This window comes from Coccinella septempunctata, chromosome 1, assembly GCF_907165205.1.
Source record: "Coccinella septempunctata chromosome 1, icCocSept1.1, whole genome shotgun sequence".
In the NCBI taxonomy this organism is placed as follows: Eukaryota; Metazoa; Arthropoda; class Insecta; order Coleoptera; family Coccinellidae; genus Coccinella; species Coccinella septempunctata.
In genome coordinates, this window is record NC_058189.1 from 9,459,702 (window position 1) to 9,472,119 (window position 12,418).

The 12,418-nt window shown below is 34.2% G+C and overlaps 1 protein-coding gene across 1 annotated transcript in view; it reads right to left on the reverse strand.

Moving 5' to 3' along the window:
* The window catches only part of LOC123312735 (ribosomal protein S6 kinase alpha-5-like), a 114,370-nt gene that overhangs the window by 56,046 nt on the left and 45,906 nt on the right, over positions 1-12,418 (reverse strand). Inside the window, exon 3 of the mRNA XM_044897199.1 lies at positions 8,235-8,453. Within this exon, the coding sequence (XP_044753134.1) occupies positions 8,235-8,453 (219 nt within the window). The remainder of the gene's footprint in view (positions 1-8,234; positions 8,454-12,418) is intronic.

The window sequence follows — 12,418 nt, forward strand, 5'->3', positions numbered from 1 at the left end:
TAACTAACATAAGCACTTGCAAGAAACTGCCTCGATTTTCTACATTTTTTTCACCCTGAATTGCACGATACAACAATTATGATTCTCTCAAAAGTGATCTGATGCATCTAATCCGATGAACTTGGTACTGAACCACTGTCCAGCCATATGTTTATGTTTTGTTTCGTTTTTGCGATGTCGGAGTCACCTTTCACAGTCCCGTACTTGAAATTCAATGAAATTTTTTCGTACTTGTAGGCGTTTTATCTCATTTTGGATATTTATATAGACAATTTTTGGTTAAACGACCCATTTTGATAAGTTCTACCTTCTGTCAAAAAAGGCTCATTTTTGAAAACACCCTGTATATATGTGATGCAACATGAGATTTTTTTTTGCATTAGATACAAATCCCAAAATGTGAAGTTGGATTTCCAAAAAAGGACCGAGTAAAAACCTAATAGTTTCTTCTACAATAACTTCCACTAATTTTGTGGAACTTGTGTTGTGTTGTGTTGTATCTCAGCCATCTTGGATATTTTATATGAACAATTTGTTCAAAAATTAGCGAAATTTAGCAAATAGCTTTGATATGCAGAATCTTTTTTCCAGAATTTTTCATACAATAATAATAATATTACTTATTTATATAATAATATTTCGTAAATGAGTAATATTATTATTATAAAATATAAAAAAATATAAAAAATATAAAATAATAATAATATTACTCATTTACGAAATATTATAAATAAGTAATATTATTATTATTGTATTTCGTTGGTATTGTATTACTAATAATATGTAAATTTTGCATAAATCTCTGTACCTCATAACGACTGGCTGAGGTTCCATTTCATCGAATCGACATTTTTTAGAGGGGAAGTAAAACGTTGTGAATTTGGATTCAAAAACTGCATTCTCCAATTGATTCACTCTTGTGATTTTTCATGTCGAAAATGATACCTTTTTTCAATTGTGGGATATGTACAAAAATTAAGCCGAAAATCATGAATTACAATAGGAAATTCAATTTGCATTCAGCTTAGTTTCAAACCTATATTGTTAAAAGTTAAAACATGGCATATTTCTTCAATTGAAATAGCATCTTTCAATTACTTCCCCGTAACTATTGGGGTTGTAACTTTAAAACCATAAAGCGGATTTTGCTCATTAACACAAATTTAACCGACGCATTCGAACCCCTAACCTACCCTGAAAATAATAAGGCTCTCTTCGCCAGGAACAAGATTATTTAGTAGATCTACCCTCGTAGATCAAAAGTTCCGAAAATTTAAAACCCAGAGGATTTACAAGCACCGAAACCATGAAACCTATTAAAATACAAAAAAGTTTACAAACTTTAGTTACAAAAATTGACACGAGGTGGCGCACCGTAGAGTAATCTAAATAAGAGAAAGTTACCTATTTGGGCATTTTCTGCAATGAAGAAATCTACTGAAGAAATGTCCAGTTCTTCGTCGAGGATTAACTAAAAAATTAAAGCTTTTTTTTGCGATGTGGCATCATCGCCTTCTTTGTGAAAAGGATATTTCCTCTTTCATAACCTGAAATGTAATCCGGGCAAAAATTGCTGGAAAGGGACCCGAAATCTCGATAATTTGAAGAAAACTCGAAAACGGTTGGATGAATTCATTGGATTTTAGCCAAAATCAATAGGCTTCTTCATATGGGCACCAAAGTGTGAAATTTCACATTTGGAAAAAAATTTGTAGGAACTACCCCTGCTTATTTTCATCGAGGATTCATCTCCCTAAGTCCTTCGCATTGTTTTACAGGCACCCTGTATAACCGTGGCAGTGAGAACTACCAACGTAGGTACTTTCATTACATATTCAGACTGTTCCAACATAATAAGAAACATTTCCGCGATAAACACAGCAGTTGAATATAAAAAAAAATAGAGGGAAAGATTTCATGGCCGTATTTACCATCAAATGATAATAACAACTATTTCACGGAATATTTCTAGTGCGTCAAATTGTCAACGCGAGCTTCGGACGTAATGTCATAATCACGTTGCATTTGGCGTTAAAAACAACCTGACTCATTTTCGTTTACCGAAATATTTCTTCGGTCGGATATAGGCCACAGGCCGCTGTCGCAACAGCTATAGAAGAGCAGCGCGTGTGTGCCCATTTGATCGGTGAATCACCGCAATGAAATGCGTGGGCCTTCCGGCCCTCGAATGGTAAAACAAAAGAGGGACAAGTAGAGGTGCATTTCGCCTTGGACGTTGGACTTTGAGAACGAGTGAGCTTGATAAGAATTGTGACAGAGCTCGAAGTTTTGGACTTCCAGCTACTTTTTCAGCGATTCTAAAAGGCAAAGGTTGTGCAATAAAGTCAATAAGGCCCGTTTGCACCAATACCCCTTAAAACGAGTACTTGTGTCGTTTAAAGTTAATGGACGCTTAATTTTATTCCCAGTTGCACGACTTTGGCTTAACTGAATCTTAAGTAAGGGGCCCTTAAGTTTTTATAGCTAGTGATATTTCTGTTTTTCATTTTGGTGCAACTTCATCCTAATCCAATTATAATGTCATTGGTTGGCCGGTTGCCGATGATCGTTGTCATTTCATTAACTTAACTTAATTGTCCTGTCAGTCAGTTTCAAGTAAATTATTATATTATTATCAAAGAGTAATAACTCTTTGCTGTTGAATTAGCATTAATATTGATAATGAATGTCAAATAAAAGGTACAACACTTTCTTTGTAAGTTTTGTGTGAATTTGTTTTAATAATGTTGAAGAGGAACGTGAAGAAAATGTCCTTATTGTACTTGTTAGTACGAATACGGTGAATGATTGCCAATCAAGTGGTGGTAATCTACAAAGGGCAATCAACTTCCCAACAGAAGAAAAGAGTTAAGCGGTCATTACAGGAGCACTTTAATTTAAGGTTTGCTTTAGTTATTTAAATGTCAGTTAACAGTTGGTGCAACGTAATTTAAGCTAAGGGTTCATTTTAAGGGACACTTAACACTAATTGTGTTTGGTGCAAACGGATCTAAGGAAAGTAAGTTTAGGGTTCACTTCGCAAGGTGAATATTTGGGAGAGTGGAATGAATCTTGAACGCCAAATGAAACATTTTTGGCGTTCACTAGCTAACCAAATCGATTTCAACATCACTTGGAGAGCTTCCCAAGATGGATAATGTAAGAGAGACTGTCTAACCACCTTCAACCTTTCATTTATGAAATTTCAGCTGTATATGGCATTCAAACTGGACGGTTGCATTTGCACAACACTTTCAGGATATAACTATATGAACTATTTTCATGCAATATCTTGAAAACTTCTTCATTTCTGCATCTGCATAACATATTAATATCGATGACTCAAAAAAAAAATGAATATGGGAATTTTTAATTTGAAATGCTTATGGAGCTAAAAAGAAGCAGGCTGTTGAAAAAACATAAAAAAATGCTATTTTAGGTTCTGTCTCCCAAACGGTTTTATCGAATGGAATGAATTTCGGAATAGTTTTTCATGAATCTTTTTGAACACAAGTTATCACCCACGTCTTCCAGTTTTCTCATGATGGCCATAACGTATCATAAAAATATCAAAAATTCAAAGAACCCAACTCTTGAAACCAAGTTGGACGCTATCTAATGAATATTTGAACGTTTTGTAAAACAAAAGTATTATTCATATTTTCTCGTATAATGCGTCATTTTCGAGTTATGTATTTGATGTTCAAAAATAAAAAAGTATATGTGAAATTTGAAAAATTGGGTACTTTGACCGAATGCAATTGTTTTTGAAAGATCCACAGATGTGTAGTGTCACAGATTTAGCTAGTTATTCTGAAGGAAATTTTGTTTCTCAGGGGTGGCAGAAATAAATAAAGGACAACTAATTCTTAACGATCGTGAGATAAACAAAACTTGCTACTAGAGAACATCTTATGAACAACACATGACAGATGACGAAAGTTGCAGGTTCACCAAGCTTCATTTTATTCCAAAGCCAAGCATATCTGTATTATAAACTGTTTATATCTGTGATTATAATCTCAATTTCTATTGTTATTTCATATACAATCTGTATATGACTCGCAGAGGATGTTTTCAACCGACCATAAGGGAAATAAATTATATTTGTTTAGCGGAGAAAAACAACAATTGAATAGACTAGACATCGAAAAGTGAAACTAAATGGGCTAATTATGTTATCAGAATCCGAATCCATCAGTGTGGTGTTATTCTGTTTGTGGAAAAATTCCAGAATAAGTTCTAAAAATGAGTTAAATCAAAAAGAAGGTCTGATTATCGAAGAATACATATAAATAAATATAATATAAATATAAATAAATAAATAAATAACTAGCGGAAATGACATCCGGGACCAAAAAGGCTAGTTTTATTGCCGGACAATGAAGCTGATAGTAATTTTTATCAGCATTACCCATACGAAAGAGAAGATGGAAGATTTCTGGAGGTCAGAAATAAAGGAGTTACCGTCTGTTCTATTGAAGTAAGTTCAATAGTAGGATATAATATTCTGAATAACGTAATCGAAATGAGACATTGTTAAGAAGGAATGAATATTCAATAAATTCCACTTTTTCTCGTTGGAACTACCTGAATTATCGAAGTAACTAAACGAGGAATTGAGAATCGTTTGTACAGAGTGGAGTTCTAATTAGCGAGTTTCATATAAAGCTGCATTCTGAAAGTTTTATAATTGAAATGATAATTTTTTTTTCGATGTTTATGACTCGTTGACTGCCTAAAGACATTTCGATATTTTTGTATGGCTCATTCAGGTAAACAATCCTCGAAATCAATTCAATTCAAATTCTGCTAGAACAGTATGAAAATTGTGATGTTAATTATAAGTGGTGAGACAGTTTCAAAAGTTTAAAATGTAGTGATGATCCTCAAAAATAAAAAAAAAATTATATAAAAATATTCTTTCAAGATATGAACGAAACGATGATAGTATCTACACTTCACAAGATACTCAACTGAAATTCGACATTAATATTATAATTGATAGTTCACACCATGTGACATGCCAATTTCGATGGCAAATCTACAGGGTGATATTTTTTCTGGAACACTGTCCCCTGTTTTCCCCCTGAACTTTTTTTGGTGAGCCACTGTTTGGAAAAAATGTAAATGTATCTCGAAAACAAAATGTTTTGATTTATGGACTTTTTTTCTTCAAAAACTCAAATTTAGGAACACCCTGCATAGAAGGAAATCTGAATTACTATTCTAGGATTCGTGAATCTTCGAAGAAATGGAGTCTATATTCCAACGAGACATTTCCACCAGGTTCGTGTTCGAATATAATTGAATTAGCGAACGGATAGGATATAAAGCGACCGAGGAAAATTGAAAAGTAAACTTTCTCCTGACACGCATTCGATTTGTCAAAGTTATAGTTATTTCCTCTTCGCGAGCCAATTGGCGTATCGAATTCAACAATGATCATGGAAACTCGTCCTAGTGTAACAAGCGTGCGAGCTTTGCAGTTGTTTTTGTAAACATCACCCATATTGACCACAATTCGAGGACATCGCAGATATAGATAGAAAAATATTATGTAAACAAGAAGAATGGGTAAAAAGCGAGGTGAAAAGTAACCTTCAGAATAACCAGCTAAATCTGCGACACTATACACATCTGTGGATCTTTCAAAAAGAGTAGAATTTGGTCAAGGTACCCAATTTTTCGAATTTCTCGGAAAATATGAAGAATACTTCTATTTTACAAAAGTTCAAAAACAAGGATGTGTTGATATCTAGTTATCCTAGACCAGTTCCATGCATATAAAAAAAATATTGGGTTACCATAGCAACGAACTCATTAGTTATGTGTGAAGTTTGAGGTCCAAAAAGTAAACCAGAGTAACGCAATAAATTGAAAGAAAGAAGATGTCCACCGAAATTGTGAAAATCGAAAAATTGGAGTATCGAGCCATCATCAAGTACCTGTATTTAAAAGGGTTAAGAGGTAAGCAGATTAACGAAGATATGCTTAATACCCTTGGTGATCAATGTCCTTCGTATGCGACCGTGAAAAATTGGACTGCAAGCTTCAGAAGAGGTGAATTTTCCATTGAAGATGATGACCGATCGGGAAGGCCAGTTTTTGTGTCAGTCCCCGAAAATATCCATGCAGAGTTCATGACATGATTTTATCAAACCGTCGAATTGGGTTGAAACCGATATTTGAAGCACTGAATATTTCATACGAACGCGTTCATCATATAGTTCACGTCAATTTGGACATGAGAAAAATTGCTGCAAAATGGATCCCCAAATGTTTGATTTGAATGTTGACCAAAAGCGTGCAAGGGTAGAAGCATCGCGTTCGATTTGTGCTCGATTTGAAAACGATGTAGACTTCTTAAACCGAATTGTTATTATGGATGAGGCTTGGGTACATTTCTACGATCACAAACAAAGCAACAATCGATGAAATGGTGATACTCTGGTTCTCCAAGACCTAAGAAGTTTCGTGTCCAAAAATCTGCTGGAAAAGTTCTTGCTTCAGTTTTTTGGAAGTAATCATGATTGATTTTTTAGATTAGGGTAGAACAATAACCGGAGATTACTATTCGACATTACTGAACATTCTACAGGAAAAAAATTGAAGGGAAAAAACGCGGAAACCTATCCAAAGGTGTTTTGTTTTTGCAGGACAACGACCCTGCACACAAATCTCATGTTACCTGCAAAAAATTCGTGATTTAGGGTTTAAATTACTAGAACACCACCATTATTCACCAGATTTGGCTCCATCCGATTATCATCTCTTTCCTCAACTGAAAAAAGTTTAAAAGGTCGTAAATTTTCTTCCAACGAGAAGGTAAAAGAGTTGTGGAGGCCTGGTTTGCAGAGCAAGAAGAAATATTTTTTTTGAAAGGACTAAAGACGTTGCAGGTTCGCTGTAATAAAATATGTGTCCAAAAGAAGAGAATATGTTGAGTAATAAAATATTTTGACATTGAAATTTTGTTTGGTTCTATAGTATAGAATTTTTCAATATATCCTCGTATTCTTTAGATCTTGGAACATATATACAAGGAATGAAAAATAAACATTTGTTGTTGTCCAAAGACTGGAGTGAGATAGTTGCTTAGCGTCGCCAATCACAATTGAGATAGTTGAATCTGACATCATTGTCACGTCAATTTTCCGTACAAAAAGGTAGAAGCTATATAAATTTATTTATTTTACGCCACTGCCTTAGTGTCGCGCTAGACAAGAGAAGCATCGAATGTTTGTACCAGAACAAATAAATTCATAGCACGTCAATGTCCATTCCATGTATTTATGTTCTAAGCATTAGATAGCGTACAACTTGGTTTCAAAAGTTGAGTTCTTTGAATTTCTGTATTTTCATGGTACGTAATGGTCATAATGAAAAAATTGGAATACGTGGGTGATATCTTGTGCTCGAAAAAGATTCATCAAATAAATGAAAAACTATATTACGAAATTCATTTAATTCGATAAAACCGTTTGTGGGACAGAACCTAAAATAACACTTTTTATGTATTTTCACGGCCTGTTTTTTTTACCTCAATAAGCATTTCAAACCAAAAAATTTCATATTCATTTTTCTTTTTTCATTCAATGAAATTAATATGTTATGTAGATGCAGAAACGAAGAAGTTTTCAAGATATTGCATGAAAATAGTTCATATCCTGAAAGTGTTGTGCAAATGCAACCGTCCAGTTTGAATGCCATATACAGCTGAAATTTAATAAATGAAAGGTTGAAGGTGGTTAGACAGTCTCTCTTACATTATTCATCTTGGGAAGCTCTCCATGTGATGTTGAAATCGATTTGGTTAGGTAGTGAACGGCAAAAATGTTTATGGTTTTTCAACAGCCTGTATCTTTTAAACCGAGCCGATACGGAAAAAATGGAAAACGAAAAAAGTGTTTCTTTTGACCTCAAGCATCTACTTACTGTTGAAAAATACGAATTCAATTAATCAAACCATTTCATCCCTACAATGAAAAAGCGAGAAAAAAAGGTTTGGTGAAAAACCCATGAATAACCAAATCGTCCTCAGCAGCAAAAGGTCTAACCATTTTTGGCAGAAAAAGTAAAGTTGCCAGTTGAAAAAACCCAACTACCTTGTGGAAAGATCAAATTGTGGAAATAGCGACTTCATTTCTCGCAACTTAACGGTTTCTTGAGGTCATTCAGCCCTTTCCGTGCAAACTACGGAAAAACACATTTAAATATTTCATCCTACTCACCGATGATCAGATGAAGCTTAGCATCAGTCTGGAAAGCGTAATGGAGGGTAACAAGGAAGGGATTATCCCGGACGGCTTCCAACACCTGACGTTCTGTCATGGTGTGTTCTGCTGTTTTCTTCTTCTGTACAATTGTTGCTTTCTTCAGCACCTTCATAGCATAGAGGCGGCCGTGGTCGGCGCCTCCCTTTTTCCTTACAAGGAATACTTTGCCGTAAGCTGAAACACATAAAATAAGGAATTAATCTTCTTCATGGTTCTACCATCAGAGTATTTGAGAAAAATCTATCTTAAAAAGGATATCTGGCAGGAGGGGGTGTCATATTTTTTATTGTCTGATTATGAGTTTGAATTTTTTTTTTTAGGATGTAATCGAACAAGCTTGTTTCAGTACGGTGATGATTGCCCTGAAAAACCCCCAATATGTCCTCAATGTTTATACCATGCACCGTCAATGGCCAGCTTCAGAATATAAAGATGATCGAGTAATCTTTCTCCTTCGCTCCATACAGAAATAACTCAGTCGCATTCTATAAATTCATCGAATTTCGTATTAAATATTCATCGAATTCACCATTCAATACTTAAAACTAAAAAAACAAGTTTAGTTAATTCAAAACAACGAGAAATCCCTAATAATGTTCAGCGAAAACAATTACATTATTCATGAAAGGCGTAAATGATTACCTTCAATGAAGATTTCAATTATCATATACATATTATACGTGTTGTAATTCTTAGCTTTCACCTTGTTTTTAATTGAAATTTTCATTGAACATTGAACATAAGATAATTCATATATTCGGTTATCGGAAATAGACAAAAAATTGTTTTCCAACGTGCAAATTATACCAGTCAAAACGTAAAAATTGTGCCAGTTTAGCTCAATTCATAGACATGCATAAAGGCATATTCAAATTACTTATTTTGACCTCAGACCTCAGAAATCTTCATTTGCTAAGGATTTGAAGTAACTGTAATGTCGCAAAAAGTTGAAAATTTTCAACATTCAACAGCGACAGAGCTTGAAATTCGCCCTCATATCAGAAAATGCGCTGAAACTGAAAAAAAAATAGTCGAGTTCGTTGATTGGTTCTGAATACATCTACAAATTTTTCTGTGGGTCTATTTTGACATATAAATTTGCATAAGTCAAACACTAAGGCCGTTTGCACCCTTAAAACGAGTACTTAACTAAGTGCAGTTTAAAGATAAGGGACGCTTAATTTTATTCCCAGTTGCACGACTGTGGCTTAACAGAATCTTAAGTAAGGGGCCCTTAAGTTTTTATATCTAGTGATATTTCAGTTTTTTATTTTGGTGCAACTTCATCCTAGTTCAATAAAGCCATTTAATTGGTTGGCCGGTTGCCGATGATAGTTGTCATTTCATTAACCTTACTTTATTGTCCTGTCAGTCAGTGTCAAGGATATTATTATCAAAGAGTAAAAACTTTTTGTTGTTGAATTAGCATTAATATTGATAATGATAATGATTGTCAAATAAAAGGTACCTAAGTTTATATGAGTACAACACTTTCTTTGTAAGGTCTTGTGTGAATTTGTTTTACTAATGTTGAAGAAGAACGTGAAGAAAATGTCCTTATTGCCCTTGTTAGTACGAATACGGTGAATGATTGCCAAGCAAGTGGTGTTAATTTACGAAGGGCACTCAACTTCTCAACAGAAGAAAAGAGTTTGTTGCTAACTATAGTATGATTTGTGACACCAAATTGAAAATTAAAAAAGACTGATGGCATTACAAAAAAGGCAAAAGAAAAGACTTGGTATTTAGTAATGAATTCATTCAATTTTCAAATCCATCAAAAATGCGAAGTGCTGCAGCCAGTTCAACAAATTTTGTTTTAGGTTAGAATCCCGCCCTTAAATACCTAAGTAGTCATTACAGGAGCGCTTAAACTTAAGGCACTTAGCACTAAGTGCGTTTGGTGCAAACGGGTCTAAAACGGATAAGTCTACGAAACCGAAGTGCGTTATGTCCATAGAAAACATGTCGACAATTAGTGGTTGCCATTTGAAAATAAAAATGTGTATTTTATTTTAGGACACCTTTAAGTACATATGAAAATATTTTTAAGATATTCCCATTGCCTACTGTTTGAAAAAAAAATAAAGACGGTAGCTCGGATAGAAACAAAGTTATGGACTATGTACGCACACCTGGGTCACACTATATACAAGCCGAATCTTTGACTTGTAAAAATATTTTAACAGTATATTCTTGAGGGCAAAAGAAACACTCTTTTCCTTTGCTATTTTTTCCGAATCGGCTCGGTTTAAAAGATACAAGCTGTTGAAAAACCATAAAAATATGTCATTTTTAGTTCTTTCTAACAAACGGTTTTATCGAATGAAATTAATTTCGGAATCTAGTTTTACATTTATTTGATGAATCTTTTTCGAACATAAGATATCACCCACGTCTTCCAATTTTTTCATTATGACCATCACGTACCATAATAATAACAAAAATTCAAAGAACCCAACTCTTGAATGTAAGTTGGACGCTCGGTTGGACGCTCTCTAATGAATATATGAACGTTTTGTACAATTAAAGTATTCTCCATATTTTTTCATATAATGCGCCGAGTAATTTCATGTTCAAAAATTAAAAAATATCTGTGAAATTTGAAAAATTGGGTACTTTGGCTGAATACAACTCTGTTAAAAATATCCACAGATGTGTAATGTCACAGATTTTACTAGTTACTCTGAAGGTAATTTTGTTTTTCATGGGGTGGCATAGCTCATTATGAAAACTTAAAATGGCTATATCTTATTATCAGGGCCGAATCGGACAAAATGGTAACTATAGGAATTAAGTGTTTCTTTTGATTCAAGAACCTACTGTTGAAATATTCAGCGTATCTTAGGGAAATCTCCTACGTGATGAATGTCACGACCATATCCTCTTGATAACGTGTCTTTTTGAGCACGCACGGAATGTACCTCTATATTCGAGAAACAACAGAAATTTGTAATACAGTTCGGTAGATTTGAGGTGTCGATGACCCCCCTTTACCTGTGGCTCAGAAATAATCGGAAATTCGGCAGCGATAACCACTGAACGACTGACTGTTTACGGTCTTTTAACTGTGTATATCGCAGCTAGTTTGGTTCGAACGATTTGGTTTTATCAGGTCTCATGTTCGGCATAGCAACCAATTCAATATTGTTTTTTTTTTCTCAAGAATATAAATCTTTTCGGTCCATATATGAGTCTTCAGTTGATGGGAAACTAGAGTACAGTAACAAAAATCAGAACAGCTGGAAGAGCTTCTTACCTATATCGTAAATCCGAATTCAAGTCAAGGTCGACCTAAAGCAAGGAATGCTTTCGACACAACGATTCAGAGTATTCAAACTTCGTCAAAACTGAAAAATATATTAAGACAACATTTCTGGAATAGCGACATGTTGACTGTACAGGATGGGCAAAATTGGTGATACCTGAACTACAACTTTTTAATCCAACAAGAAAGAGAAAAATGAATGTACCATTCATTGTCGTCTTTTTTCGAGAAACTAATAATGCCATCAACTGCATTAATGTATCTTTTGTTTTCGAGTTATAGGCCAAAATTTAAATTTGGGCGATTTCAACTTTGGTCATTTTCTCCGTTTCTCTTTGTGCTAGGATGTTGAAATGAAAACATTATGGAAACACTTTTTTGATGGCAATCCAGTGGTGTACTATGATTTTTTCCTACAGGTTTATTCGCTGAGCTATAACATAAAGTTGTGTTTTTTCTTATAAAAACAGTAGTTTAAAATGACACAGAAAGAATCGCCATTTTTTTTCACCGTTTCAGAAATATATATGTCGCCTCACTCTTTCCAAGTCATTTTAAACTACTGTTTCCATAAGAAAAAACACACTTTATGTTAGGCTCAGCAACTATAACTGTTGGAAAAAATCATAGTACGCCACTGGATTGCTATCAAAAAAATGTTTTCATTTCAACATCCTAGCTTAAACAGAAACGGAGATAATGACCAAAGTTGAAATTTCAATTTTGGCCTATAACTCGAAAACAAAAGAAGATAGAGGAATGCAGTTGATGGCATTATTAGTTTCTTGAAAAAAGGCGACCGTAATATGCCATGCATTTTCCTCTATCTCGTTGGGTTGAAAAAATTTGCCACTTGCCACCCTATACAGGG